Source organism: Colletotrichum scovillei (genome assembly GCF_011075155.1).
Source record: "Colletotrichum scovillei strain TJNH1 chromosome Unknown Contig00005, whole genome shotgun sequence".
Lineage (NCBI taxonomy): Eukaryota > Fungi > Ascomycota > Sordariomycetes > Glomerellales > Glomerellaceae > Colletotrichum > Colletotrichum scovillei.
This window is the reverse complement of record NW_023336263.1, coordinates 167,172-194,823: the sequence shown is the minus strand read 5'-3', so window position 1 is coordinate 194,823 and position 27,652 is coordinate 167,172. Positions and strand designations below refer to the sequence as shown.

General features: G+C 53.1%; 7 protein-coding genes across 7 annotated transcripts; 2 read left to right on the top strand and 5 right to left on the bottom strand.

Moving 5' to 3' along the window:
* Positions 1 to 467: 467 nt before the first annotated feature.
* HER10_EVM0010796 (uncharacterized protein) lies at positions 468 to 1,467 on the top strand (the record flags this gene model as incomplete). The annotated part of the gene is made up of 3 exons (XM_035480245.1): positions 468 to 744; positions 794 to 1,300; positions 1,361 to 1,467. 3 exons carry the CDS (start codon positions 468 to 470, stop codon positions 1,465 to 1,467), a joined length of 891 nt encoding a protein of 296 aa, XP_035334362.1.
* Positions 1,468 to 1,944: 477 nt separating this feature from the next.
* On the top strand, positions 1,945 to 4,249 carry HER10_EVM0003113 (uncharacterized protein; the record flags this gene model as incomplete). Its single annotated transcript, XM_035472799.1, has 5 exons — positions 1,945 to 2,715; positions 2,786 to 2,958; positions 3,012 to 3,161; positions 3,216 to 3,840; positions 3,904 to 4,249. Exons 1-5 carry the CDS (start codon positions 2,087 to 2,089, stop codon positions 4,247 to 4,249), a joined length of 1,923 nt encoding a protein of 640 aa, XP_035333833.1. The 5' UTR covers positions 1,945 to 2,086.
* Positions 4,250 to 4,406: 157 nt separating this feature from the next.
* HER10_EVM0004199 (uncharacterized protein) lies at positions 4,407 to 5,233 on the bottom strand (the record flags this gene model as incomplete). The annotated part of the gene is made up of 3 exons (XM_035473851.1): positions 4,407 to 4,637; positions 4,724 to 5,128; positions 5,183 to 5,233. 3 exons carry the CDS (start codon positions 5,231 to 5,233, stop codon positions 4,407 to 4,409), a joined length of 687 nt encoding a protein of 228 aa, XP_035333898.1.
* Positions 5,234 to 6,045: 812 nt separating this feature from the next.
* HER10_EVM0003924 (uncharacterized protein) lies at positions 6,046 to 8,471 on the bottom strand. The gene is made up of 3 exons (XM_035473585.1): positions 7,384 to 8,471; positions 6,960 to 7,214; positions 6,046 to 6,727 (listed from the first exon to the last, which is right to left on the bottom strand). The coding sequence occupies exons 1-3, from the start codon at positions 7,875 to 7,877 to the stop codon at positions 6,529 to 6,531; spliced, it is 948 nt and encodes a 315-aa protein (XP_035333883.1). The 5' UTR covers positions 7,878 to 8,471; the 3' UTR covers positions 6,046 to 6,528.
* Positions 8,472 to 9,146: 675 nt separating this feature from the next.
* HER10_EVM0012859 (integral peroxisomal membrane peroxin) lies at positions 9,147 to 12,767 on the bottom strand. Its single transcript, XM_035482239.1, has 3 exons — positions 12,134 to 12,767; positions 10,064 to 11,482; positions 9,147 to 9,994 (listed from the first exon to the last, which is right to left on the bottom strand). The coding sequence occupies exons 1-3, from the start codon at positions 12,143 to 12,145 to the stop codon at positions 9,458 to 9,460; spliced, it is 1,968 nt and encodes a 655-aa protein (XP_035334508.1). The 5' UTR covers positions 12,146 to 12,767; the 3' UTR covers positions 9,147 to 9,457.
* A 679-nt stretch (positions 12,768 to 13,446) lies between these two features.
* On the bottom strand, positions 13,447 to 19,495 carry HER10_EVM0000563 (uncharacterized protein). Its single transcript, XM_035482836.1, has one exon. It carries the CDS (start codon positions 17,684 to 17,686, stop codon positions 13,793 to 13,795), a length of 3,894 nt encoding a protein of 1,297 aa, XP_035333660.1. The 5' UTR covers positions 17,687 to 19,495; the 3' UTR covers positions 13,447 to 13,792.
* Positions 19,496 to 25,971: 6,476 nt separating this feature from the next.
* HER10_EVM0009643 (methyltransferase domain-containing protein) lies at positions 25,972 to 27,101 on the bottom strand. Its single transcript, XM_035479125.1, has one exon. The coding sequence runs from the start codon at positions 26,986 to 26,988 to the stop codon at positions 26,176 to 26,178; it is 813 nt and encodes a 270-aa protein (XP_035334277.1). The 5' UTR covers positions 26,989 to 27,101; the 3' UTR covers positions 25,972 to 26,175.
* Positions 27,102 to 27,652: the final 551 nt, after the last annotated feature.

Here is a 27,652-nt window from a genome sequence, read left to right as displayed (position 1 = left end):
TCATATGAGAGAGGTCCTTCATCGTTTCGCGGCTACACGACCAGGTGTCGGATGCATCCCGTGCTCATTGCCGTGAGTTGAGCGTCATGAACACCCTGGTAAACTAAGCCTTAACTCCCCGGATCCCCGCATTCAGTGACGCCCCCCCACAACCTCCGCGCTGTAGCGATGCCCTGTCGAGAAGCCGTCGGAATCGTCCCGCAAGTCGGAGGCATTATCCCAAGGTAAATTTGGACGGCCTGCGATGTGTAATGCTTAGCGGGGAGATGTCACTATCCCCGATTCCATGCCATTATCAAGCGGCTTGTGTGACGGCAGTCATCACTGCCACCAGTCGAAGGGCCTGCGGGGTGGCGTGATATCGTGGTGACAAAAGCGAGATGATGTTCAGTTCATACATTGACAAAGTTTCCTGAAGTATTTCTACACTACCTTTACTCACGTTGTCTACTGGCCAAATCATCATAATGTCGGTATCGTGGCAGAGACTTATTCGATTTATTGCAAGCGATGGGCGGGTCCTCCGAGGAGAGCCCATCCTCCCTCATGAGGGATTCGACCTGGGAAACACTACCGAGGAGACAAGTTTGAAGGCAAAAGTCATTGAGGGCTCTGACATATATGACACATCAGGGAAGACCAAGGTCACCGATGAGATTGTTGTAGTGAAGAAGCTTCTCGGCCCCTTAGCGCAAGAGGATGTTCCTATTCTCCGATGTGTAGGGCTGAACTATGCAACGCACAGTAAGTCAAACGCACTGCATGATAACTTGGATACTCACCACGTTCTCAGTAAGAGAGGCCGGCCGGAAGCCACCACCGTTCCCTTTCATCTTTTTCAAACCCAACACAACTGTTCTGGACCATGACGCAGATGTGATCATTCCCAAGATCTGCCAGGATGACCAGGCCGACTACGAAGGCGAGTTATGTCTTGTTATCGGAAAAGACGCCAAGGACGTATCTGTGTCAGATGCGTTGAGCTATGTTGCTGCGTACACTTGTGGCAACGACATCTCATCGAGGAAACTCCAACGCGATGCTGCATTTGCAGGCAACGTGCCGCAGTGGGGGTTCTCCAAGGGATTTGACACGTTTGCACCTTTGGGACCCTGTCTTGTTCGACCTGACCTTGTTGGAGATCCCAAATCGCTTCACCTTGAGACAAAGGTTGACGGTGAAGTGAGGCAAACTGAGGGTGTTGACGATCTTCTGTTCGATTGTGCCTACATTATTTCCTATTTATCCTCTGGGACCACACTGCAGAAGGGCTCGGTCATTATGACGGGTACACCAGGAGGTAAGATTCCAGCACGCACCCGTTGATCATTCCTCGTGACTGACTTAAGGGCATGGAAAGGTGTTGGCGCAGGTTTTGAGCCCCCGAAATGGCTTACCCCTGGAAACAAGATGGAAGTCACTATCACCAATATCGGGACGCTAAAGAACGGCGTCAAGTTCGCATAGACCTCGCAAGCTGTATCTTGGAAATGGGCTAATTGATGACCGGGAGGCAGGATGAGTTTCTCATTGAACCCGATGTTGCTGCTATTCGTCCGAATGATGGGCTTTCTCTGTCTTTAGAGTAGCTCTGGACATGGATACAAGTTAACAGTGCCACTGATCCACAAACATTGATGGCCCGACAGACTCACCGAATGAATACTAAAGAATAAGCAAATTAAGCTCTCATTGACAAAGAGCCAGCTCCAAGTGGCCTGAATTCCGCGCTAGTCGGGCTATTTCTTAGCGAGTGGCGGGTAAGACCTAGCCTGTCAGCTTGCCCAGGCAGCTACTTAAAAGATGTTTCGCAGCATGAAGGATCAAACCGTGCTTGGGTGATCTACGCCAACTTGGGGTAGTGCTTATGACACAAATTCACACTTAGGCACCCCTTCGTGGCGGTGACAATGCGAGCATTTTGGGCTTCCGGATCTAAAAAAGGGAAGAACCCCCCCGGAACATGGAACTTTAAGGAGGGGCTGAGGAGCTCGATCTTGGTGCACCGATAAGCTTGCAGGACGGCACCCGAGACGCCCACCATTCGCATGCGTGATAGCGGCACAGCGGCAGGCAAACCTTCGTGATGGATTCAAGAGGGCAGCAGGATGACGAGACGCGTCAAGTACGGCGAAAACCAGTTCCCTCGTACGTTCCGCCGCTTGGGTACGATGAGGCCCTGCTGCTCTCATCTGCCCATACACACGTCTACGACTGGGATCAGGAGCCCGAGTCCACAGCACGCCCTCCAGACGAACCACGAAGCACAGAGATTGGAAGAGATCTACCCTCCAAGTCAACCTTTGCGAGCGGCGAGACGGAATACGAGCTGGTGAAGACATCGAGCGCCGAGAAGACGAGGAACAACACAAGGCGACCTCCACGACGTCGATGGCAGATCCTGAAAGGGTGGTGGCCAGAGATCATTTGGTGCTTGATTAGCGTTGTATGCATCATTGTTCTTATCTCGGTGCTGAGGTCGTACGACAACCAGCCACTGCCGAACTGGCCCCTTGGTCTGACGCTCAACACCGTCGTGGCCTTCATCTCTACATTCTGTCGCACGTCGTTCGTTCTTCCAGTCGTCGAAAGTTTATCGCAGTACAAATGGAACTGGTACAAGTCGCCGAGGCCATTGGGCGATTTTGCGGTCTTTGACGAGGCCAGCCGCGGGCCGTGGGGCAGCTTGAAGCTGCTGCTCAGGACGAAGGGCCGGTACGTGAACCACCTCAAGCCAAACAAGTGCGATTCGACAGCAGATTGTTGACATGTTGAGATGATACAGGCTGGTTGGAATTCTATCAGCTGTCATACTGGTTTCTGGGATTGCGACCTCAACGCTGACACAATCCGTTGTCACTTACCCTACTCGTCAAGTTGCGATTCCCGGAAACGAGACCGCACTTACACGAAGGAACAATGAGTACTTCTGGGCGACTGCCAACGGACCTTCTCGAAGTTCGTCATCTAGCCCAATTGATACGTAAATTTGAAAGTTGACCTTTTGGCAGGAGATATCATGTTTCCGATCAACCAGATTATTCCTCGAAGTCTCTACACCCCCCCTACCGAGGTGATGCCGTACTATCAAGCTAGCTGCCGGTCAAACAACTGCACCTGGGACGACTTCACCTCGCTCGCCGTATGCGTTGAAATGAAGAGTAGGATCATCGCCATACTACTTTTTCCCTCGTTCGTAAACTGATTTCTTTCAGATGTCACAAACCTTCTCGAGACTGATGGCGACCCCATCGAAATGGGCACCAACTCCACGCTTCCTAACGGCTTGAAGTTACAGAGAAGCTATGGGTATGGCAATTTGAACATCTCCAGCGGCCCGAGTCTAGCATTCAACGGTACCGACGCCATGGGAGCCAAGATCTGGAACTTCTTCGTGATTAACGGTCCCCGGCTACGAGCCACAGAGATCATGCTGCACTGGTGTGTGAACACATACAGGGTCACGGTTCAGGACAACCTCCCCGTCACGCAAAAGGTCGCTTCCTACACGAATCCACAGACGGGAGAGGTGCTTGTGGAGACTTACAACATGACCAGTAACGTGACATACTTGACATCTCCAGACAACCCGGGCAAGAAATATGTCGCCGACGGGATGGGACCTGCTGAGATTGCTGCTATTCTCGACTCGACTCTATCGGGGACCTACATTGACGGCGGTACATACATGTTTCAGAACGGGACCCAAATCTATGGGACAGCTTTATCGCGAGCTGCAATCGGTATCAACACGACAACCGAGTCTCAGAAGCTGGATGACGCCCTGTTTACGACGCTTCGCAACCTTACTGAGAACATTGCCAGTGGTCTCACGAATGCGTAAGTACTCGGGGAATCTTGCGTTTCTTTTAGCGTGCATGAATACGAACTGACACCGTGAAGTCTCTTAGTCAGTAACGTCAGCGGGACTGCGTGGCAGGAGGAGAGATTCGTCTCGATCCGGTGGCCATGGTTGACGCTACTGGCGGCTCAGGTCGGGCTCTCGATCCTGACCTTGGCCATCATCATGGTGGAGACTGCCAGTCTAGATATTGAGATTGTCAAGGGCTCGCCCCTCCCGGCACTTCTGGCAGTGCACCCAGATGAGAAGAATGTGCTACTAGGGGATCATGTCGAGGAAACGTCCAACAAGGATAGCAGGCTACCGCACCTGAGGGCATCAGGTATTACCGGAGGGCTACGGAGAGATGGAGAGGACTGGGTTCTCCAGGGCATCAAAAGACGGTGAACATTGCTTGATAGTACGAGTTTATGAAAATACATTCTTCTTGGCCACTCTGTCTCTCGCCTTGACAATCAACAGCTCTCAATGCCGCGGCTCGGAGTCCTTGTTCGCCACACCCACAATCTCCCAACATCACACACTGCGGCTGGTTTCGAGACACTTACGCCTTGAAAAGTCTCCGAGAGCCTTTGGGATTCATCATAACACCTGCATCATCGCAGTTGTCTCCGCCTCGGACAACAACATTCCAACTATCCTTGTGGAAAGCCTGACCGCTGACAGTCATGCCTTGCCCTTGATTGGCGTCCAGCTTGTCCTTGCACTTTGACAAGACGCGCTGAGCGCCGTCGGCAATGTCTCCAAACGAATCTATCTGCTTGGTGCTCTTGGCCTGCATGGAACGAACGTATCAGACACATCATCATGCTAGGCCAACACTAACAAGGTCCTCAAAGAAGGGGAAAGCAAGATACTCACGTCGTTGCACCACCAGATAGCGGTGCCATTCCGACAACTAACCCGTCCGCAATTCGCAGGCCCGGCCCCGTTCTCAGGCTTCCCCTGAACCGTCCTCAGTTCGTCGATACTGACATGTGCAGCCGTTCTATTGCCTTCCCTGAAGTTGTGGCACAGTGTCTGGTCATTATCCTCAAAGGTGGCCCGCTTCCCGATAGCCGGCATGGCAATCTTGCCAAACTCGTCGTCGATGTCAAAGCTCGGGTGCATGTCGCGCATCTGGGTCGCTACTTCTTCGACCGTGCCTCGAAAGGTGAGCGTCTTGCCGCTGCCGTCGGGCGAAGGGACTTCCCATCGTGGGATGAAGATGCCGTAGCCAGGGATGGGCGCACCGGGGCTCGGGGCATCTTGGCCAAAGGCCCATGCCTATCGAGAGAGTGTTAGTCGTTGTATTCTAGATACACGCACAACGAGACATACCACGGTGACGAGGACGGCCCATGGAAACGAGATGGACAGTGAGATCAACATGCTGTATGCGATGGAGTTGGTCGGGAGGAGACAAGTATGCCCCAAATTGACTATCTGACGCGGGACACATCTTTTGAAGCTGGCAGTATCAACATCGTTGTTTCGAAGAGGGGTAGTGTTAAGATCAGGGGCTGGCCGTTGCTCACGTCGTCTTGAATGTTTGGACAACATTATCAGACGAAGTTAAACTCGACAACTATTCATGCTCTGCCGAACTACCGCCTGCAGGTCCGCGATTGACAACTTGGCGCATGTTAAAGTGCGCGATTGCTTCGCTCTGACATCTGAGCCAGCGATATATTGCCCAATAGGTTCGGCACTTATTTGAACTGCGCAGGGCAGTATTATCTGTCACGGCTTAGAGGTTGACTCACGGTAAACTACTATAACCAATCCCGCAAACCGCAGTCTGCTAAAAGCTAAGAAGAAGAGTGGGCAACCTTCATGGACAGCTTCATGAGCAGAGAAGCAGCAATTCGTAGATCGATGAAGCTATCATGAGATGATCAAAACACTACCGAGCTCGGCAACCGGAATACAACCCAACAAAACGGAAAACACAGTAAGTGTGTTATTTCCATCGTCCATGAAGCGCCGGCAGCGAAACCGAGCCCTGCCGTCCGATTAGACTCCAAGTTGCCGTTTCATCTCTCCCCAAAGAGTAGCGATGCTCATGTATCAAAATTCCCAAAAGCCTCAATCACCACTAAAGCCAAAATCGGCGAAAGAGTGTCGTCCAATACCAACGCGCCACATAGGCGTGAGCTTACTGTACTGATTGGTATAGATGCGCGCATGCGGTGCAATCGCTGGTATCGACGAGCTGGCTGGCTGGCTGTCGCATGGCTACCTATCGCACGTAAATGTGTCGTGGCATCAAACGCGATCGAATCACGGCAGCATAAGGTAACTATCATTCGGGTGGGATAAATTGTCCTACATCAATTGATGCCAAGCAGAAGTAACCGGCGAAGCAGCCAGTAAGATAGGTACAAGTAATCTCATCTCATCAGGTTGACAAAGAAAAAGGCTAGCTATATATGACAGTGACACGAAAGAAAAGGCTATTCTAGTACAGTAGAATGGTAGTAGCTGTTGCCGCTCGTAGGCTAACGCAGAAGTACCACGGCCGGATGAAAAGGAGCCGGGTAAAAAGGGGGTATCGGAATGTCGCGGAACTCAGTTGTAATGTAGGCGCGCGCGCGCTCATCATGCATATGCTCGTCGTGGAAAAAAAAACGAATTCATCATCAGTAATGGAAAAAAAAAGGGGGAGAAGACCATCCGCACGCCTCTCATAGGTCGCTCACAAACCCCTCAACCGTCTCGTCGACGGTCGCCAATCCGCCCGTGGTAGTGCCGTAGCCCCTCTCCTTCTTCTTCCCCTTCTTTGGTAGTAGCGGCGTCTGGTTCGTCGTAGATGTTGTTGTCCTCTGCCGGTCTTCGCTGTACCACTGGAACACGGCACACAGGAAGCCAATGAAGAAGAGGAACCTAGCAAAACCCAATTCGTTAGTCAAATCATGTCGGTTCTGGTGTTGAGCCAAGCCAAGGCCAAAACTACATGCATCCATCCCTACGTGTAGGTATCCCTTTCCTCCCAACGGACTGATCTGAACCAGCCAGAGATATTGTCGTAAAGGGACACGTGATGGGATAGGAATATGACAGAAAAAAAAAGAAAGAAAAAAAAAGAGAGGGAAAAAAAGGGCAACGAATTACTCACCACATCTTGACAGCCAACCCGACGACGACCCGCACCCCCTTCTTCTCCAACCTGTCGCCGTTCTCCCCCTGCCCCTCCTCAACACCACGCACACCAGCGCACACTACGACGGCGCAAAACGTGGCCAGCACCAGACCGGCCGCCTGGAACCCCAAATCCCCAAGCCTGTTCAGACAGCCGACCCCGCGTAGCAGGGCCGCCGAGAGGGAGACGCTGAGGAGGATCATCAGGGCAGGCGACGCGAACTGGGATAACCTGCGGGTGCCGTCATCGTTAGCTATGCCTGATTTGTTTGTATGACACGAGATCAAGACCCCATCGAGATCCGTCCCTCCCTGGGTGATACTCGATGCTCCCCGAATGATGCTCGACGCTTCGTAGGGAGAATGAGAAGGTGAGCAAAGAAAGAAGAGAGAATACTCACCAGTTCCAAATCGCAAAATCACCGCCGGCGTTGTACACCATGTAAATGATCCAGCCCTCAACACCGCCAACGACACACAGTTCCAACCCCATCAGAATCCACCACGCAACGGCCTCCAATCCACCTCGCGCAGCCATCGCACCGTTCTCCCCGTCACTCGACCGCGAGCTCGAACTCCCCGCGCTCCCCCGACGTCCCGAGGAACGCTGGTGGTGGTAGTGGTGGTGGCCCAGGTTCCCCAATGTTCTCTTCCCCTCCCCTGCTGCTGCTGCTGTTGCTTCTCTTGCACCCAGACCCGCCTGCGCTTCAACGTCATACTCGACGACGGTAACCAGGGGATGGTGAAGATGTTTCCACGCCGCCTTTTCGTCTCGTTGCTGCTGTTGATGCTGCTTTGGCACCCGCTGCTGCTGTAGATGTTGCCGTAGCTGCTGTTGCGGACTTCCTGCCCGGGTGACGATGGCCATCAGGGCGAGGCGAGATGCGGCTTCCATCGGGACCGGTATCGCGACCGTGAATGCGTAGTATGTGGGCGTAGGCGTGGGCTGACGAGCTCAATCTGGTTTGATTGTGCCGAGGTTAACAGCGTTGGGATACGCAGTGTAGACATGCGAATTGCCCGGCGTTTCTATCTACCCTGTAGATTTTGGAGTTTTTGGAGTAGTGGTTGGTAGATGGAGTAAAGGTGCTCGATAATACTCAATAACGACGGGAGTTTGCGTAAAGTCGGCGACGAGTTGAATGACCGCAACAAGATGCAGAAGAAGTAGAGGTTAGAAGTAGAGGTAAGAATCAGAAGCACAATCCGACGAGAAGAATATGTGTAAGAAACTCAGTTCAAGAAAGTTGGGTAATGAAGAAGAGAGAGAAGCTTGAATTGGGTGTGGGCAAACCAAGGAACAACACGTTGACAAATTCCAACCCCCGAGAAACTTTAGGCATCACGGAATTATGTGCGTGAACCCCTTAATTAGATACTTTGGTGTCATTGGGCTGTGTATCCCTTTTTTTGTGATTTTCAGCTGGCTCCTATCTCTCACACACACAACCTAAAGTCTACTTAGGTACCAGCTAATTATCTGCAGTTCTACACAAGTCTTACAAGTAGTACTCAACCAGCAGTGCCTAGTCTCCCTTCCAAAGGTCTTTCAAAGGTTTGTGTGGCCTCCCTTTCTTCCGACATGCGACGGACCACCTGACCCCGTCACCATTCCCGTCCGCGTTGCACCTGAGCCCTCCATCTCACATCATCCATCCACCCCCCGTGCCGTGCCCCCTCAGCCCTTTTCCCCTTCATCCACAGGCAGTAGGTATTCACTGCCCACCTAATAAGGCACCTCTTACACTATTCTTACCCAAAGGCCTGGACCTCCCACCAGTCAGGTACTAGGCAAAGTTGCCCTTCTCGGACCCCCCGCAGCAAAGGCCCGTTACCCCGGACCCGCAAGACCCCGTGTCTCGATGCCCAGCTCGCCTGCGCACCACTCATCGTCGTTCGCCCTCTTTGCACTCTTCTCGTTCCCGCCAGTCCAGCCGACACCACGCGCATACCTATCTACCTTACCTATCCAGTGACCACTGACCAGTACGAATACCTCAAGTACCCATCCCCAAGGCAGAGTGATGGACAAACACATAACACACACTTCATCACGCATATTTGTGGTCACGCCCGTACGCAAGCAGCAAGGTACCTTGCCCACAGGAAACACATCCCGCCTTTCCACCAAACCAAACCACATGTCAAAGCCAAAAAGAGTGAGTGAGTGAGTGACTTGCTGCAGCCTGCGGCATGCCATGCCTGGTAGACTTGCAAACACATACACACATACAACACGTGTGTGTTTTCTGTCTCATTACCCCAAATCATACATCAAGTACTCTTCTTCCCTCGTTGAATCATGAATACTCTACAGCCGACAAACGCCGCGTCCATGCCCGACCCCCCGTGCAGTATGCCGTACCGTACCGTATCGTACCGCACCGTATAGTACCTTGCCGTCCCAATCAGGAATCAATAGTAACTAAGACTCATTCGTAATTCTGAGCCAACCCGGGGGACGTCCTCGCCTATTTACTCCAGACTCATTCTGGCCTCATCGCCGATTCCCCATTGCCCACCCTCCTTGCCCTGTAAAGCGAGGTTCAACTTGAGTCCCAGCGCCGCAGCTTCCTCTTCACTCTTGGCCTCGCTCGCCCTACGACTGCGGTCCTGCTCCTTGTCGGCTTTGCTGGCGACGCTCTTATCTGTCACCTTCCGTCGTAATGACGGCGCTTTGAAAAATGATCGTCCGCCCGAGCTCGTCGAGAGAGTGGAAGCCGTGTCGTCCTTTTCTCTTTCCAGGTCCTTATCTGATAGGGTCAGGTCTTGCGTGGAGTGTGTAGGGGAAACCATCTTTTCTTCGAGCGTGCTGTACCTCTGCGTCGTCAAGGCGGGGCCCGGGGGACCTGTTGTGGGCGAGCCCGGCCGGGCAGAGCTCGGTGCCTGTGAGGCGTCCAGTTCGTGTGCCATTTCGTCCTCCGAAACCTCCACCAGCTCGGCGTCGCGGTACCACTTTCGCCGCCGTGTCCAACGTCCCCATCCGTCCGAGCCGCGGCGTCCGTTTTGCCACTGACCGGCATGTGTTAGTCGCGTCACATACATCCTGGCACTCAGCTACAGTAGTCAGAGCTTGCTCACCTTGTTGTCGTAGTAGATCCATCCATTCTTCCCAGGTTCCCCGTCATAGTCAATGGGTTCAGTTCCGTCATCGGGAACCCCGTCAACCCTCCACTTGCTCCTTTCAACCCACCGCCAGCGCATGTTGCTACCATCCTCCACTTCGGGCAGCTCAAACGTGTCTCGTGACGGCACAGGGTTATTATGTTCATCAGTCCATGCCGACCGTTCGTAGGCAAACATGCTCTGTGTCCAGCCTAAGCCGACCCATCGTCGCTGGTTCTCGTATATAATAAAGGTGAACTTGACACCTGCATCCTTGCTCGTGGCATTGTTGCCATGCCTGTGGGACTGCATACGCAGCGCCTTGGTGAGCTCCGATGCTGCCGGCTTGGCCTGCACTTTGCCATTCTCTGCCGCGGTGATCTGGACAGGAACGGCCTTGACAGGCTTCTCAAATGTCAAGCCCGTGACCAGGGCTGCCGTCCTCCGGATGGTGGCGCTGCGCCATAACAGCGTCCGGGCGACTCGCAGGAATCTAGCATGCCATGTAAGCACCAGGGTGCCGAAAAGTAGAGCCACTCGTCGAGTTGTGATGATGCGTAATGGTGGAAGCGTCAAGGTCATCCAGAAAGGCGTGCAGAACAGTATGCGCACGAACAGCGTCGTCAAGGCTGGTCGTGTTGTGGCAGACGTAGGGGTTCGTTGCGTGCTCAGAAAGTCGGTCAATTCGAGAAGCGGCTCCAGCAAGAGGTTGCATCGCCCAGTGAACTCCTTCAGTGTCTCGACAATCTCGTCCAGTGTCTTTTGGTGCCTTGTGTTCGTGGCCTCTGACTCGCCTCGTTGGTGACCCTTTGTTGTGCTCGTAGTTGTGCTGCTCTTGGGTGTCGACTTCTGTGCCTTGGCCCCGGCTGTGCCTCCTCCGGTGTTCTGCGTGCCGCCAGGGTCCTTGGAAGCTGGCTCTGTCCACCCACTACTGCTCAGCGGACTGAAGCGTCTACCATACATCCCCAGTATCAATGTCAGGACAACGACGATCGGCCCCGCCATGCGCACAACGATGTCCCCATAGAGGACAATAGCCCAGAAGGATGCCAGCAGGAGGAAGCTCTCCCACGGATCGTCGGTCGTCCATGTCAACAGCCCGGCAAGCTTATTGAGGGGCAGGAGAAAGGGATGTGAGTATGCTAATGCGCGGGTGATCTGTGGCGGCGTGGCTAGGAGGAGGGGAGATTTCTGATGGACGATGATGGTGGATTGGCGGGAGGATCGGCTTGGAGTGGTCGCGGCGAGGGTGACGGGGGAGAAGGTCGCGTAGGTGGGCGGCGCGCCGGAGAGGTTGCCGTCGAAGCCGGAGCCCTGGGAGGGATCGTTTCCGGAGTCGGCATCGGCGCCGCGGTGGGCCTTTGGGGTCGACATGTGGACTAGCCAGGGCGTATCCTGCAGCAGGTGACGCAATGGTTAGCCTGGCTGTGGGTTATGCAAAGAATGGATGCGTAGGTAGGTAGGTAAGTGAATGGATGCAGCCGTGGCAAGCCGACCGTCAGTGAGGCCGGAGGGGGGATGAGGTGTGCAGCCTGGATGCCATTTGGGGTGGAATGCGATGCGTGGTAAGGTTGGGTGGGAAAGGAGAAACGAGAGGTAGAAGGCAAAGTAGACGGATAGAGAGGGTAGATGGGCGAAAAAGTTATGACGTGGCTGATGCGTTGAAGGATGCCAAAGCGCAAGTGGCAGCTGAGCAGAAAGACAGAGAGAGACAAGAGACAAGTGACCGTGTCTTTCTTTCAGTCTTGTCTGTGTGCCATCTGCTGCCAGCAGCTGTCCCAGGCTCACTTCAGCTCAGTCCAGCTCAGCTTAGCTTTACTGTCATGAACAGGGCCAGATAGACAAGGTCGGGAGGCAGACATTCAAACATGTCCGCCTCCGTTTCGCTGCCACTCTGTTCGGCCACGGCGGAACAGGGCGGAGCCGGTGCGCTTCAAGGTCTGGGTATCCGCAGGCTGCTCCGTAATGACGAACAGACTACAGGGCAAGGATGTGGTGGGCGAGGGTCGGGGGTGGGGGTGATTCGGGGAGGGTCTCTTCTCTCACAAAGGCAGCCATCAATGTCCGTGGTCCTCCACTGCTTCCGCAGACTTTCGGGGCCGCTGCGGCTTCTGCGCGTTGTTCTTGTCTTCGTTATCGTGCTCGATGGTAATAGAATGCAGGGTTTGACTTGGGTCAAGCGTTGGCGGTTCGTGGGAATTCCCAGTCAAAGGGCACAGTGGTGGTTGTCGCAGGATGATTAAGAAGAGGGTTAGAGGAACGGAGGGAACGAGGCTTTCCGCAATGGCATGCGCATATCCATCAAAGCCGAATTCGATCGCAATTGTCTGACTCTGTGAATAGCAACGTCATCGGTTTCGGTCGCAGGCGGGCAGTCGTAGACTCGCAAGGAACGGTAATCGAGTAAGGTAGTCGTGGATCAGGTCGTCGCAGTGGCTCGCTGGTCGCACATTAGAGTGTCCGTCGCGGCATCGGCATCGGACTGCCTGGATCTTGTCCGGCCTCTCTCTTTCTCTCTCTCTCTCTCCTTCTCTCTTCTAGTTTGTGCTCGAGGCAGGGATCCGTACTGGGTGTCCTGTTGTTTTGCAGCTAGAGATGGGAGAGAGGAGGGCGACGTATGAGCAAGCGAAGTGAAATAGGAGAGTAGACGAGGAGAAAAGAATCGAGAAATGGATCAAGTTAGGCAAAGTTGAGTTGAGCGCTGAAGAAATGCGACGAGAGCTGCGCTGCTGCATCCAGCTGGAGCTGCTCCATGGCTGAGGTACCTACCTTACTGCGTACCTTACCTGCCTTAAGCCGGTAAGGTGCGACTGGTCATCGTCCACGTGCCTGCTGATATTTGGGGGTACCTCACGCAGTACCGAGTACTTCGCATGGCTCCGGCCAATGCTCAGGCTCACCCTTACCTACCTTAGGTAGCCCATCTCACCCAGCCTCTCACTCACTCACTCACCTCTCACACTTCACTTGAGCTCTCTCACTTCAACCCCGGCAATCACATGCAAATTCACTACCCAGACCGTAGACGCCCCAAGCTCCCATCCCGCCTCCATTCATCCATCCCCGGGTAACTCAAGGGAGGCAAGCTACTGATCCACTATTCATCCCAGCTGCAGCTCATCTCGCATGGATAGTCATGAGCATGGATCATTGGTCCCAGTGCAAGACTCAAGTCCGCATAACAAATGGCCGATACTTACCTAACCTCCTCGCTGAACTACGGATCAACATCCCAATCTCACCGCCACAATCTTCACTCACAAGCCAAGGCACCACGCTCGGTCAAACTCTCCCTCATGCGTGGTTTCAACAATGTAATATCAATTTGTGCTATAATTCTCAATCAGGCATGCGCCTGGTACCGCTCAACTAACAACACAACTACGTCTCAATACCAGCGGAAAGCTCTCCCATAACTAACAATCCCCAACGTTTTCCTTGTCCCCAAACTCCTAAATCACTATACCGAGCGAGTAAGCAGCATTGCTTTCCGTCTCGGGATATCTCATATCTCTTGCGAAAGCCAGTCTAACAGCCGATGACCGAGCCCGTATTGCTGTTCACGGGCAAAGAAAAAAAAGAGAGACACGAAGACAGAAAAAAAAAAAAAAGAGCAGAAAAGAGCCCGAACCCCATGACGCCGTTTAGTCATTCATACGCAACACCGACCGCCCTTGGATTCCTCAACCGCAGTAGCATCCCATATCAATACAGGTGCTGCATGTCTGGATTCTTTCCTGAAAGCCATTTGTAGAACTTGGTCGCTTGTAGCTTTGCTCCGCGTTGGCTGCCCGTCAACGAGTTGGCCTCAAACACCAGCTTCTGCTCCACCTTCTCGCCCTTCTCCGTCTTGAGCTCCAACTGCACTGTCGTTCCCGCCATCTTTGCTGCCTTGACCAGGCTAGCATCCACAACCGCCTCCATGCCGTCCTCTTGCTTGCTTCGCATGATGCTGCTCGATTCGTCCTCGGCGTGGAAGCGCAGGAATTTCCCCGGCTGCACCCAGTGCTGACTGCCCTGGTGGAACTCTGACACGTCGATAAAGTTCTCAACGTCTCTCTTGCCTCCTAGAGCAGGAGACGCCGCTGCACTTCGGTCGATGAGAGGCGATTGAAGCGCCGCGGGTGTAACCCGAGGTGACTCCGATGCCCGGACTGCACGCCACTGCTCACTGTTGACCAAGCTGGCGTGCGTCAATACCTTGGGAGTGCTACTACCCGACGCAGTGCCGTTGCTCGTGCTGATGACCACCGTCTGCTTGATCGCCCCTCGCTCCTGGTCATCGTGAGCACTGCTGCTGCTCATGCTCGCGATGCTCATGCGAGGATCTGGTCGGCGAGCAGCGCTCTCGCCGCTGGCCGCGCTAGCGCTCCGCGGAGGCTGAGGAAACGGGCCGTTCAACGCCGGCGACGGTGCCTCTCTGATACTCTTCGTCGAAAGTGCGGGCGAAGGCTGCTGGCTCGCCCTCGTCATTTGATCGAGATGAACCCCTTGGCTGGGCTTCTGAGGCAATGGGTGTCGGAGTGGCGCTGGCTCAACAACGCCTGGGGACGGCTTGGATGGTAGAGGCCGACGGGCTGCATTTTCAGAGCCGGCTGTGTCGTTGACCAAGTCTGCAATTTGCAGCTTGGGGCTTACACGGGGAACTTCCTTGTTGAGGTTTGGCGACTTGGAAGCAGCCTTCATCGCGCTCTGAGCCAAGCTTGCCATTGATGCTTGGTCCATCTGAGACTGGTTCTCGCTGTCTTGCCGGGGCTTTGCAGCCTCTACCGCCGGATGCGCGCTATCCTGAGCATTTGGTCTCTGAGCCGCGTTACTCCCCGCAATCTCAGTAAGTGCAGGCCGCTCAGTTGCCGATACAACCGTTATCTGGCTCGAGCCTGGTGATACGGTGCTCACAGACGCGCTACCATCAGGTTGAGGAGCGGAACTGGGAACTGAAGTCGGCCCGTTCACAGCGATATCTGCGGATGCTGGCTGGGGCGTCGCGGGAGTTCCAAGAGCGACCGTAACGCGTCCTCCATTGGTGTTCGCGGCGATCGGTGTCGCGTTCTCCTTGCTCTCGGCTCGATCCTTGGACGGCGTTACTTGGACAGCATCGTCCATTGCCACATCTTCCCTATCGACCACGGCCTTCTCTTTCTTGGCCGACAGACGAGTGCCAGCAGCAGCTCCAGATCTCCCCGTCATCCAACCATTCTCGCTCAGCCGCGACGTAGGCCGCACCTCTTGAGTGCTCCGTCTGAGAAGCTGCTGAGGCGTGGTTGGGCCTTCGTCGATATCCGCCATGTCGTCATCTGAATCCTGGCCATTCCGGCGCTTCGGTTCCACGTAGTCTTCGTCATCCGAATCGTCAGCTGGGGGAGGATTGTCGCCAAAGTCGTACATGTCAACATCGGGTACAGGGTCCGAGTCCGATGCCGAAGCAAATGACGGCAGCTTCGCGGGAATCGTCGCCGTCGTCGCCGTCTCTGTCGTCGACTCCACTACTGCTCCTGCCGGTGATTGACTTGCCTGCACATGGGCCAACATGGCCTCGAACGAGTCGTACCCACGGATCTCAGCATACTTCTTTCTCGCATTGTTGGCCGGGTCCAAGGGATCGGTAGATCGGTCAGGGTCGTCAAGCAGCAAAGGCTTCAGAATGAACTTAACGCCAAGCCAACCCAATCTGGTGTTGCCATTCTTTTCGAACCACAGAACGGGGACATCCCTATCCAACTCACGCGGCTCGCCATCTCCGTAACCAGGCGCCCAGCCACCAATTCCTTCGTCATTGTACGTATAGCACGTAGGCCTGATTTTCCTGTCGCAAAGCTGTGTGTCGCTGAGCCAGCCATCCCATCCGCACATCTTCAGGGATGTCCAGCCCAGTATCATAACAATGTAGAGCTTGTTGCTCCTTGGCCATTTTGCGTGGTAAATATCACCCGGAATTGGATTCATAATGTGATCCCCACCACGTTGCTGCTTCTCCTCCTGTGATCTCGACTCCAACTTCGTTTGGTAAGATCCCGCGCTATTGGAGGTTGCCTGGAATGACGAATCGGAAACTGAAGGGTCCCTTACAGGAGCCATCGTGTGAGCGGCCGACTGTCGCTTGCCACCGGATTTCGGGCCGTGCAGCTGGTTCAGGGGCTTGTAACCACTTTCGAAAGCAAGGCGGACACATTCGTTGTTCATTGCAGCGAGCTCCTCCGTACAATCCACGACGTGGAATCCGATGGTTTCGACCGCCAACTTGTGCTCCTTCTTCTGATGACCATGGGAAGCGCCGTGGAGGTGCTTGGCTGCCGCTGCGAGTGCATTCTGCTTGAAATGCACACCGTGCTCGTCGCATCGCAGAATATAGAAAACGTCCTCGAATTTGACGATGTTGTGCTTGTATTCCGCTTTACCGTCCTGGTAAACCTCGGCAAAGGTGATCGTCCTGGGAGCTATTGACTGTGGCGTATCAGTTCTTGCGCGTTTCGGATCTGCATCTCTAGATGACATGTCGCTAGCATCCGACTTTCTCTTGGCCATCTTATGGCGGTCAGAGTGGGAGTCTACAGACTGTCTCAACCCATCTTCAGCTCGTAACATGGCGCCTTGCGCAAAGTTTCTCCCATCACCCGCCTGTAGTCTGTCCCCGCGGGAACCCATGGGTCCAGCATTCATGGGCGGCAGAGGTACCCGGTTACTACGATCAGCTAGGTTGGGCTGAGTTCCATTAACAGGCTGTCCAGACCCGGCTCTCGGAGGGCCGTAATGATTGCTACCCAACGTAGGAACATGTGGCTGCGAAGGAAGCACTCGAGGGGGCCCATTTGCAACCGGGTTGTTGACTGGCCGATTCGGGTGATATAAGGCTGAAGTTCGAGGCGACACCTGCTGCTGGCCAGGTTGATTATGGTGAATCCAGGCCTGTCCTTGATTCGGGTGACCCTGGTTAATCTGCTGTGACTGGCGGATCTGGTGGTCGAGTTGAGACGGCATCGGGGCCGAGCTGCCGTGGGCAGGCATTCCGTTTGTCGGCCGCTGCTGAACAGGCTGATTTGGCACCATGGGGCCTTGTGGTAAGGGCTGACGTGCCTGTTGGGGAGGTGTGCTCATCGGCATGGTTGAGGGCGAGCCGCGCCCAGCTGGACCAACGCGTGCGCCAGCAATCTGAGCCGACGGATTTGTTGGCGTACGTCCCAGCATGCTAGCGTTTGAGGGATACCCGGCGTTGCGTATAGAGTAGTTGCCGGGCACGGGGAAACCTATGTGATGTTCTCGAAGAGCGTCTGCTTCGCGTCTTGCGCGGTCCTTTTCCTCAACATCACGCCTTTGCTGACAGGCGGCATATCGATGGGATCGGAGTTCGTGCTGATACTTTTGAAGAAGCTCGCGAGCTTTCTGTGGCAAATTTAACGTGTCGGCGAAGCGAGCCTCCTCGTCAAGATCGTGGCAGGCGTCACGCTGCTGTTGGGTGAATTTGGCGTTTACGTTCTCCTTTTCAGCCTCGAAGCGGGCTTTGAGCGCTTCGAACTCTGCAAACCAGCGTTTACGATCTTGGTCTAGATCTGATTGACCATTTTGCGACATGGTCGCAGTGGAAGATGAGATACTCGCCATGACGACAAGATTAAGTTTGCTGTACGAGGATGAAAGTCTTTCTCGTCCGCTCGGCAGATGTTTTAATCAAGGTCTCTGCTGAGAGTAAGTTGACCAACTGAATCAGTTTGGGCAGCCCATGCCCGAGACTCAGCCACTGGAAGAACCTATTTCAAACATGGCATTAGATATTGCATTTCAAGATACGTCAACCCTGCGGATCAACGGCATTACGCAAGAAGAAGAAGGTGGTATATCGATCATGTCAGTACCTCTATGTGAGTAGGGTCGAATGGAGTATTATCCACTCAATGACCACAATGAAGTAGTCTATCCAGAGAGTTTTCCTATGCGATTCGTAATCCGCGAAACGAAGGACGGATGATGTCGATAATTAGTCAGTTAGTCGGGGTGGAACTCTTGACTAGAGCTTGCAGACGGATACGATGTCCTGTGCAACGGCAGCAAGGAGGCGATCCGTAAAGCAGTATGCCGCAGAGGGTCCGGGCGATGAGACTCGAAGACGACTCTGAGACAAAGGGAATCGTGAGATGAAGAGTCGACAAAAGGCAAAGAGAAAAAAGGGTGATGGGGCCTCGCTCGGTGTGTAGTCGTCAAGATGAAAGGGACTTTGGCGTTGGTAGGCAGGCAGCGTAGGCAGGTGCGGCGGTGGTAGCGAGAAGTCCGTTGTGGGTGGAGTTGTGTAGGTGGCAAGTCAACGACGTCTGCCTATTGGGATTTCCTGTACGGATAGTTGGTACGGACACCTGCTCGGTCCCGGTTAGGATAAGTTGCCAGGCAGAAATAGAGTGAAAATGAATTAGATCCAGATCCCAGATGCAGAGATGCGGGACCCCTCGTCTATCGGTATGGTGGTGGTCGAAAATAGAACTGGGAGCTGTCAAGGGCGCCAGTACTTGCCACTTGGAAAGGTGAAGTCGTTTGGACCGGGGGGTGTGGGAAGGTGCTGAGTTTGGGTGTGTGGGAGGTGAAGAAAAGATGAAAGAAATGGGGGCGCGTGGTCGGTAAGAGGGCGGTAGAAGGATGACAAACAACAAAGGGTAAGAAGGAAGATGCAAACAGCGAGTGACTGTGAAGGTGAAGGTGAAGGTGAAGGTGCCCAGCGATGACTGGTGATGAATGACGGACAAATATGTTGGGTAAGATGGGTAAAGGTAAAGGCATGGAAGGTAAGGTACGGAGTAAGGTAAGGTGAAAACTAGGTAGGTAGGTACCTTAAGGTGAGGGGAGGTAAAGTATGGGAAGGTACGGATATGGGGAGGGCAGGTATGGAAGGGCAAGGAGTGGAAAGAAAGGAAAGAGGGAAATTAGTCCGTTGTTTTGGGAAAGAGCAAATGCTGTTGGACCTGCCAATGAATGGCATTATTACTACATAATAACCGCCAGCTAACGTAGAATGACAGGTGTGCCTCTGCCGCCCGTTGCTTCCTCTCGAGTCTTACAATGCCATCATAGACAAGGTGAGGAAGGACCAACCAGACCGGGGAGTAAAGGTAAGGTAAGATAGGTAAGGACCGTAAGGCGAGGTGACGGTAAAGAAAGAGACTGCCTACAATACCTTACTGGGTAGATAGGTACCCGGTAAGGCAAGGTAAAGCAATGGGAACCGCTCAGCGCCAAGTACGTACCTGATTTGCTTGCTGTTCTTTTGATTCTCTTGAGGTATTGGCAATCAGTCAGAGCCCGTGCCAACCGAAGAGAGAAAGAAAAAAAGATCCTACTATCCGTACAACAAGCGAGGCGTCCAATTATCCCTACCAATGAATACTCATAGGGGGGAGGGAGACGACGTGTGTACGGTGTCTAAGCAGGAGTGTGTAGCAAGACAAGTGGAATGAGGATGGGCCGAGAAGAATGATGAATACTTTAAAGAAGAAGAAAAGGCAAAACCAGCATACAGTGTGGAAGTACCCGTATCCGTAGGCAAAGTGCTCATTTGGTGGCTACTTGTACCAGACCAAGCTAGACTAGAGACAGCTGGAGTAAGGTACGTCTGACTGGGCTAGAGTGTGCATGAGTGGTGAGATAATCTGAGAGAGCGTGTGTGAGGTGTGAGGTGTGTCAAGCACATGCAAGCTGTTTCTGGGGGGGGGGCCTTTTGGTTCATCGGCGCCTACTTTACGCCGTACGGATACCTCTTACGGATACAGGAAATTGATTGATTGTCTGTCTCTTTTTTATTTTATTTTTCTGCTCCTCCGCTTGCCTTTACGGAAAGAGAGACATTGCTCTCTCGGACCCGGCTGGGATTGGACGACCCTACGGCCAAGCGTCTTGGAGGGATCGGTACGTATCTGCTAAGTTCTTAACCCTTTTCCAGGGCACCTCACCTTCCATCACTTTGAGTTGCTGACACAAGGTACCAGGGTACGTACACTTTTCCATGGCTGACCGCGTATCTTAAGTCCGCGCATCTCTCTCTTCACTCTCATTCTCACTCACTCCTGGTTGGTACCTAGCTAAGTACCTTGGTATTGGTCTCACTCTCACTCGCTCTCTCAAACACTATTCTCTTCTCTTCTCGCACTCTGATTACCTGAATCTCACGCAATGGAGCCATCCGCCGCTGCCCACCATTCATCGGAAAACCTATTCTGAAATGGACGTAGCGTTCCGAAGGGTGGGTACCCCCGTCACAGAAGCTCCAGAGGTACATGCTTCACACGCTCCCGCTCACTCATTAAGGTACGAAGTATGGACGGTAAGGCGTGCCAATCCCTCCTCAACCGCGTATCCGTTATAATACCTTACCATACGAAGGTACGGAGCACTCGTACGCCCATGCCTAGCCTTAGCTACAGTGTTCCTATTACACTCGTGGCACGGTAGGCTGAATCCGTACCTAAGCTCCCCTTCAGCTCGGCGCCACGCCCACTCAGTTCCAAGCCCGCTTCTCCAAAGACATCCACACGCAGTCATATTCACTGGTGATTCGACTTTCAATGAGTCCCAACTCATCCCAATCCATCGCAAAAGTATTGGACTGTGGCCGTGGCCTTCGCCTCGTAGTGTGTATTACACGTATCCGATTACCCGAACATGTCCTCACCATTGGGCATCTCGTCGCATTAGGGTCCTCCTCAGCGAGGGCCCCCAAAACACGCCAATTCGCCGCTCTCAAACGCCGTCGGGCTCATACTTCCATGTTCCACCCGACTTCCGAGTCCTTAATGATTATCTCCGGCCCCGTTCATCTTTCTCGCTCTCGTGAAGGCAAGGCAGAAAAACTTTCAAGACACAAAAGATTGCCATCGATCCATCATCCCCGTGGCTCTAGCCTCTCAGTCGTCTCCCCCCCTCTCATACACCCGGGGACCCACCACCATCACCACACCATTGATCCCTTAAAGAGGGGGGAAAGCGAACCTGCTGCTCGCCTCTCACTGCTCGCTCGCTACAGGTCTCCATGGGTTCCATGGGCTCCAGCCTCCAAGCAGGCGGGAGCAATCCGCACGGCATCTGATTTGCGCCAAATCCCCGTATCACCCTGCGCCCCGCGCCCCTGGCAGGCCATGGCCCATGGCCGCCATACCTACTCTCATGATTATGTATGTAGTTGGTGTATTACGGATACTCCGTTGTCTGTACTTTACCAGCTTACCATTCACCATCACCGTCACCAGTAAGTATTCGTACCCTTGCCTCGCGGCTTGCCATGCGTGCCATGCTATATGAATGACCACCCTAGTCGCTCACTTGCACTGCTCAGTGCTCACTTCCTCCTTATCTCATCTCACCTCACTTCACCTCATCTCATCTCATCACACTCGTGTGACAACGTACATCACCGCCGCTCTTAACCTAACCGGCTTTACGAGGAAGCCGAAGCCTCGGATCGATGCGCAGGTACCTCACTTATCTTCTTCCGACTCTTCTCAAACACATTGGATTAAAAGACTGCATGGCAAAGTCTGGGCATGACTCTCCCACCGGTCTGACAGAACGTAATTCAGACTCAATCAGACCCTCACTGGCCAGTACTCCGTATCTCCGCGTACTCTACAGCCTAACTGGACCCGTGACTTGGCACCACTCGCAAGGCAGGGCACGGGTATATTGCGCCGTCATACAGCCCATAATAGCGTCTTTCATTGGTCTACCATTGAGCATTTTTGGTAATTTTCGCCCGGCGTCCCACGCGACTCATAACGGACCCCCTGCCAAACTATTACTTTCCTGGCGCATTTGCACTTTCACCGGGACATTGGATCAGCCTGTAAAGTCCGGGAGACGTTAGGTCGATCGGCATCGTGATCAGGGCCGTCGAACATTGGCTTGCTTGCACCTTGTTTCCCGCCCGCTTACAGCTTACCTTATTCCTCTGGGTAGTTCCCGAGATCCACGTACCCTACTACTTCATACAAAGTACACGTTTTCACCCTCGGCTTATCTTTCATCTAGCCTCCAGGTACTCCGTACCTATGTTAATATGAACCGTGGTACGGATACAAAACATTCATAGAGCGCACGCACTGGGCGGTGGCACATATCCGACACCTGCCATCCACTCCCTCATCCATGTCGCTGTTCAGTCGAGAGTTGCGGATTCAAATTCTTAGATGATGCCGCTATTCCAAGACGGACCATGATTCCGCGTAGTCCAACTCAAAACATGCCTTTTTATGATTTATCCCACTCGAAACCGCTCGCTCGCCGTGTCCGCGGCCCGCGTGGGATCTTGTCCGTGGATCCCATTACAACTTGAACCCCCCTTTCCCGGAAATGTATGCACGCGCCATGGACCAAACCATGCGCTGCCGGCTGCCGTAGAGATCTATACCACGGAACCGTCGCCGTGCTTTTCCTTTCTACTGCTATCTTGTCACAGTAGAGCGTAATTTGACTTTTGACCTTCCTTCTCTACCCGTACGGATTACGTACGTACCGTCTGATATTATGACCTTCAGCCCCCCCCCCCCCTTTCCCCCCTCGACTGTGAGCCGAACACACACACACAGAGGAACATGGGCAAAATCAACTGATACTTGCTGGCCCCTTCTTGGCGTCGCACTGAATGCGCACTCACCTCACAGGCGCACCGGCGGCGCAAACGCCCAACCAACCAAACTAACACACAATGCTTGCAATGCTTGTTGACGTCCTTACCGAATGAAGAAACTATTTCCACGGCCCACCACCACTCAGATCCAAGCTTCTGTGCACGCAAACATCCTCCCAATCTGCCCAATTGTCCTACTTACTCCCGTAGTCCCGTTTGCCTGTATCGTAAATTGTTGGCCCCTCTCAAACATTAAACTGCTTCCGGCGCCCCATTGTCCGTCTCAATGATTACTTATTGGCCTTTAAACTCCATAACCTGTTCCGCACAGTCATAAACTCTCTCTTGACAGGTCATTACTTTAGCCTTTCCGTGCCTCCTCAAAGCCGCCTCACGATGCCGGTACCTACCTACCTGGCTCGGTGTTCGCAGCAAAACTCTGTGCGGCCCAGTACAACTTCGTCCAGCTGAACCATATTGCTCCCCCGTTATCCATCCTCTTGTCTATTTCTGTGACTCAACCCCAATCTGGTGCAACTCTAATATCTACTGCGGACGGTCAGTCCGATATACCCTTACGCACCCGCCATTATTCATGCAACTAGGTGATAGAGTGTGCGCGCTTCGCAGTGCCTCCGTTCAATGCAGCCAACGAGCGTTCGGTATTCGGAATCTGTGTGACCGTGGAACGTCCTGTCAGACATCAAACTACAACAATCGGTGGCTGTGGCTTGGATTTGCGTTCCTGAGACCTGAGTGAGCCGTGCATACCTACCGAGATACGTGTATCCCTGAGGCGTATCCGTACATTCCCCCCAATAGTACAGCTGGCATGCAGAGCTTGACTCAAATGACGCCATTCATACCATTGATTACACATCCATAGTCAATCGTGAGAGGAAACACGGAGGCAGAAAGCAACCAAAGGTGGAGGAATGAAAGTCCGGACTGCCCGGCGTGCCGGCCTCCTGAAGTTCATCGGCCGCATGGAAGGACCCCTCCATAGTAGCCGAGACTTCGTAATGTCGTACAAATCCGAGAATCCCATCCCCTTCAATATCGGTATCCCACAATATGGGGCCCAATCAAGGATCTTTTTTTGCGAAAGCGAACAACTCTGTAACTTTGAAGGGACCCGTGCCCTTACTGTACAAGCTTGGGGCGAACCAGTCCCCTCTAGGTTCTAGCATTTCTCTAACGCCCTGTCCAACGCAAGGTCACACACACGCGCACACACAGCCGAACGACGGAATTCGGTCTCCGCAGCCCATATTGCTTTTATGCTACGCAGTAACACTAACAACCTTTTGGAATGGGCGCTTCAGGCACAGAATGACTAATGAGACCGTACGCCCTACGTCGGGATAGGAAATCCGTAGGTCGACCGTAGTAGAGCATTCTTCTTATTATCACCGCCAGGCCAATCAAGCTTTCGATTCATTCCACGTCTCGGCATCTTTACCTCAGTATCCATACGAACACATGAACGTCAGTGTATCAACTGCAGGGCCAAGTCTTGCAAGCACTATACCCTTTTACGCCCAATCCCCGCCCGCCACGCATGTATACAGTAATGGGAAGGATGCCCGCCACACTTTCGCATTCATAGCAGCTCATGTGCCTCATTCTTACCACCAGGCGGCAAAGCAATAGGCTATACGGGAATACAAGCTATTGCTAGCTTGGGATGGAAGGATGCTCTGATTTGCCGTCTGCTTCTCAGCCTGCATTGCGCCATCGACACCTACAGCCGCACTATCGGCCTGTCAAGTTGCGCATCATGCAAGTCTGAGTCAGTGAGAGCGTATGCTCAGCGAGTTCTACGCCTCTTGTGCAACATACAGGAACGTTGATGACTATCTAGATGTTTGAGCCTGCTTGTCTTGGTAGGTACCGAATTGAGACTGCCGGATCAGTACGGGTACTGGGGCCTGATTTGATATCGTGGACGTAGAGTTGTGTTGAAACACCCGGCCTACACTATAGCTTCTCATATATGCTGATTACTCTTCTCATCAGCAAATTGATGAAACGGCAGTTGTGAGGTGGAACCTCGCAAATCCTATCGTAGACTTCACCCGTCGTCCACATCATCGCCGAACGCTTCTTGAATCGGCCATGGCATGGCGGAGCACTCCGACCATAGACGGAGTTCCAAAGTCCCAAACTTGAATCCCTGTCTCACTAGGCGTAGATCACTAATCTCCATCAAAATTCGCCCTGTCCAACCGAGGGGCGGGTAATGCCAAGTTCTCATTAAGAGGGGCGGGCGAGTAAAGGATCACCTTCCTCAGTAATCACTAATAGCTGACATGACACAGACGCTGATCGCTACAGAGTGCGAACTCTAGCATAGCAGAGTGCATTTACAGAAATTCGTATAGTATGGTAGGGTTTACGAAAACTCGGACCGATACCGAAAATTCGCTGGGATGGGACGTGTGTAGAAAGCTTCAATACGCTTTGCACTCCTGCGAGGTTGTATGTTTCCTTATTGTTTCTGCCTTAAGTCCCCGGAGAGAGGTGGCCCAAACGCAAACTAGCCGATAGAAAAAAAGAGCTCGCTATCGGTTCTACGCCGCTGCTAAACGAAAACACTGTACAGCTATTAGCGGTGTACTCTTATTTTGCCGTTTTAGGGCATTGTCCCCCGTGCGGAAACTTGCCTGATTCGTGCAGTTGAGACCGCTACCCAAACTCTGCTCCCTGGATAGCTCCGGGGAATGCAAAGTGTCAAAAGGTGGGTGGGTGTGGGCTGCGTGTGTGAATTGTGTCTGTCACAATGCCGAGCAGTACGGGTGCCCCTAATTAAGAAATCCCACAGCAGCCGTGTCAGTGTCCCTAGCCGAGCCACGAGGTTCTCGCCAGTCATCCCATGTTGCGTGCAGTGTCTTTGAGTATTACCGAGTGTTCACAGAAGAGGGAGGTAGCCTGTTATGTCTGAGTAAATAAAGTTGAACTAGACATTGCGCCGACGCTCTACTCCGCAACAAGAATCACGTACAGATAGAGTCGAGAAGCTCCTGGCTTGAAGTAAGAGGAAGCTCGGGTCTTATTTACTAAGATTGTCCGCGGGGAGCGTGGATCGCGACTGGGTGGCACGTAAGTATTTCCCGGCGCCGAAGACCCAGCCGTCTCTTGCGCCAGTGTGTGCACACTATCGGAACACCGGATTATCTTTCATGACCCAAGGTGAAGTAATGGTGCCCAACGGAGAAACCGAGGCAGAATTGCAGCATGGATTATCGCGAGAAAACTACCGCACTTTTGACCATTGTAAGTCAATTCTCCGTGGCTATGTTTCAGAATCTAGTTCCAAAGCATGATGAGATGCCAGACTGTATGCATCTGTCAGAGACTGACGCCCACATCACGCAGACATAGTCCGCATGATTATGTCCAAGCCGTAACAAGACCATCTCCCTATGCAGAGCTTTGATAAACAAGCTTTCACAACAAGGTAGAAAATAGAGACAGGCGACCGATGCATTTACTTTCTTTGACATGTAATTCGGGTGCCTCCGACCTGGCCTCCAGAGAAGACTTCATCAACGGCATCATAGAATGCGGTGAGATCAGCATCTATCGACGGATCTTTCTTGTAGGCTTCAGCACGCTCATGAACAAAGTCTGTCCAGATGGTTGACATATCAACCCAGTCAGTGACCTCGAACCCAGCTTTCTCGAGCTCTGCAATGTAATGCTCTCTGTCAGGCAAGTCCGGACAGGAAACCGAGCTTCTCAGGACTTCGAGAGTCTTGGCGTCCAGAGATGTTCGGGCAAAGAAGTCTTCAATGTACATCTTGCCTCTTGGCTTGAGGACACTGTGTGCTTTCTTGAACAGGGCTTCTCGTTCTGGGATATGCAGGATGCACAGGAATGAGACGATGTGGTCAAACGGCGCACCCATTTCAGCTGGGTCAAGTTCGAGGAAGTTGCCGTTAGTGGATGTCGCATTTGCCCCAGCACCCGATTTTTCGTTAATCGTCTGAGCAATGTCGTGAATCTCCTTTTGCAGCTCAATGCCAGCTGTCGTAGCATTGAAGTGTCGGTAGAGGTATCTGCCCGTGCCGCCGAACCCGGATCCGATATCGAGCACCCGCTCCCCGGCTTGCAGGCCCAAAGACTTGGCAGCCGTTTCAATCGCACTATCGCCCAGGTAGTGCATGCAGTCAAAGGATTTTGTGTCTTCTGCCTCCCATTCGTTCTTCTCCTTTAATTTGTCAAGCGTGCGGTGAACCCGGTTGAGCTTGTAGAGGTTCATGTCCGGGACATCGGAGGCAGTATTGCGAATTGACGGCATGGTGTATGAGGGGCCGGTAGTTGGTTCGGGGTTCTCGGTCTCGGTTCTGGTCGGCTGATTGTAGACAAGAAGCCGAGTCAGAAAGTCTCTTTAGGTCCCCGGGCAGTACGAGCTCAGAGCCAATGCTAAGCAAAAGGGTACGACTCACTGGCCTTTTGTACTGGTCCGTATGAGTAGGTAGCACGCGCCCTTGAATGGCGCCGTTGGGATACTTCTTGCTTTGTTAGTGGTAGCGCCAATTTACCCCTCGCCTTCACCATCGACGTCACACATTCGGCTTGCGGAACATTACAGGTCGCACGTTCCGCCAGGGATTAGAGTTCCGTTCCGCGATAGAAAAAAATGATAGTGCCGCTGTGCTCAGAGATCGCTATCCTATGGGTGGTGAGACAGGCCAGAGACCTTGTAAGAAATAGCTGACGTACCTCGGTGAGACATTGTCTATCAAGTAGGATGATGCCACAATTGGTTACATGTCCATGTAGCTGCATAAGTGGGCGTTATCTCAGCGTCTACCTCGATAGAGTCGAGGATCCGGAGATAAAGATTGTACGACAGAATGAGGGGGATGCATCGGAGTCGCAAGGGTTTTGGAACTTCTCCGACTTCAAGAGTGGGGGAACCGATATGAGGGCAGCCGATCGAACACGTCTAGTCTTGTTGT

Bases quoted from the DNA above. Each gene is read 5' to 3' on its own strand.
- HER10_EVM0003924 (XM_035473585.1), bottom strand. From the start codon at position 7,877: ATGGAAGCCGCATCTCGCCTCGCCCTGATGGCCATCGTCACCCGGGCA. The intron at 7,215-7,383 runs GTGAGTATTCTC...CGGCACCCGCAG, and splicing joins GATTTTGCGATTTGGAACTG to GTTATCCCAGTTCGCGTCGC. The intron at 6,728-6,959 runs GTGAGTAATTCG...GGGTTTTGCTAG, and splicing joins GGGTTGGCTGTCAAGATGTG to GTTCCTCTTCTTCATTGGCT.
- HER10_EVM0012859 (XM_035482239.1), bottom strand. The intron at 9,995-10,063 runs GTGAGCAAGCTC...CATGCCGGTCAG, and splicing joins GGATCTACTACGACAACAAG to TGGCAAAACGGACGCCGCGG.
- HER10_EVM0009643 (XM_035479125.1), bottom strand. From the start codon at position 26,988: ATGCCGTCAATTCGCAATACTGCCTCCGATGTCCCGGACATGAACCTC.
- HER10_EVM0000563 (XM_035482836.1), bottom strand. From the start codon at position 17,686: ATGGCGAGTATCTCATCTTCCACTGCGACCATGTCGCAAAATGGTCAA.